General features: G+C 33.0%; 1 protein-coding gene across 1 annotated transcript; it reads left to right on the top strand.

The window, feature by feature from the left end:
• Nucleotides 1–427: 427 nt before the first annotated feature.
• CBG24532 lies at nucleotides 428–856 on the top strand (the record flags this gene model as incomplete). The annotated part of the gene is made up of 1 exon (XM_002648295.1): nucleotides 428–856. A coding segment is annotated over one exon (429 nt), but the record flags the coding sequence as incomplete, so codon positions are not given.
• Nucleotides 857–1,041: the final 185 nt, after the last annotated feature.

Genomic DNA, 1,041 nt, shown 5'->3' with positions numbered 1-1,041 from the left:
AGCGGCGCAGCACCCTCAATCATCGCCCTCACAAGTTCAACTCCTCGAGGCGCATATTTAAAAGGAATTTCGAGAACATTATTTTTTTTCAGGTCCCCCCACCTTTAAAGGGTAAAATTTCATACAATTTCAGAAAAAAATTTAACTTTAATTCAGTTCGATTTTTATGAAATATTGGTCAGGCGAAGAATTGGTTTATCCGGTTGTGTCATTAATTAAAAGGGGTACATCTCAAAGTGCCAAAATTCCACCAAAAATTCCGCTGTTTCTTAATATATTGAGCAAAAATCCAAAATTCAAAAATGAATTCAAAATTGAATCTTTCGCGAAGCGCGACCAGTCCGTATCGGGTCCAGAAATTCTATTTTCGGACGTTTTGGATCCGAAAAATGGACTTTTTTCTTAATTTCCAAATTCTCTTTTCAGCGGGATTTATCTCCAATATCGTGTTAATCAGAAATCATTGTTGTCAGTAGCTATATTAACTGAAAGTGAGCTATCCGAAAGTGGAAAAATTCTCCCTAAAACACCTGTATTTTTCAATGTTTTGAGTGGAAATCCGAAATTTCAAAATAAATTCAAAATTGAAACTTTTGCGATGAGCCATAAACCAGTTGGTGGTCCAGGAATTCCAATTTCCGAAGTTTTGAATTCAAAAAATGGATTTTTGGATGAAAATGGATCGATGACAATTGAATATGGATTTCATTTTGATGCTATTTTTGATGAAGATCAAGAAATGTGGAAATTCAATTTGGAATCCAAACTTTTTGATTGCGAATTGAAGAAAAATATGATAACTTTTGAAAAAGGAGAAAAAATGCTCTATTTTTCACTTTACATCCGGATTCTCTGAATTTCCGACTTCCTAAACTTTTAAATAGATTCTCAATTTTCACATTTCATCTGATTTTCTGAATTTTCAGCTAGTTCTTTTCCACGATTCCCAGTCAAAAATCAAGGATAAGTACACGGAAATAGATCTTCTCGGAATCCTGAAAAAATTTGAAATTGAAATTTTTGAAAAATTTCTCCAAATTG

The sequence above is a fragment of the Caenorhabditis briggsae genome, assembly GCF_000004555.2.
Source record: "Caenorhabditis briggsae AF16 supercontig from assembly CB4, cb25.NA_178, whole genome shotgun sequence".
NCBI lineage: Eukaryota > Metazoa > Nematoda > Chromadorea > Rhabditida > Rhabditidae > Caenorhabditis > Caenorhabditis briggsae.
This window is presented reverse-complemented; position numbering and strand designations above follow the sequence as displayed.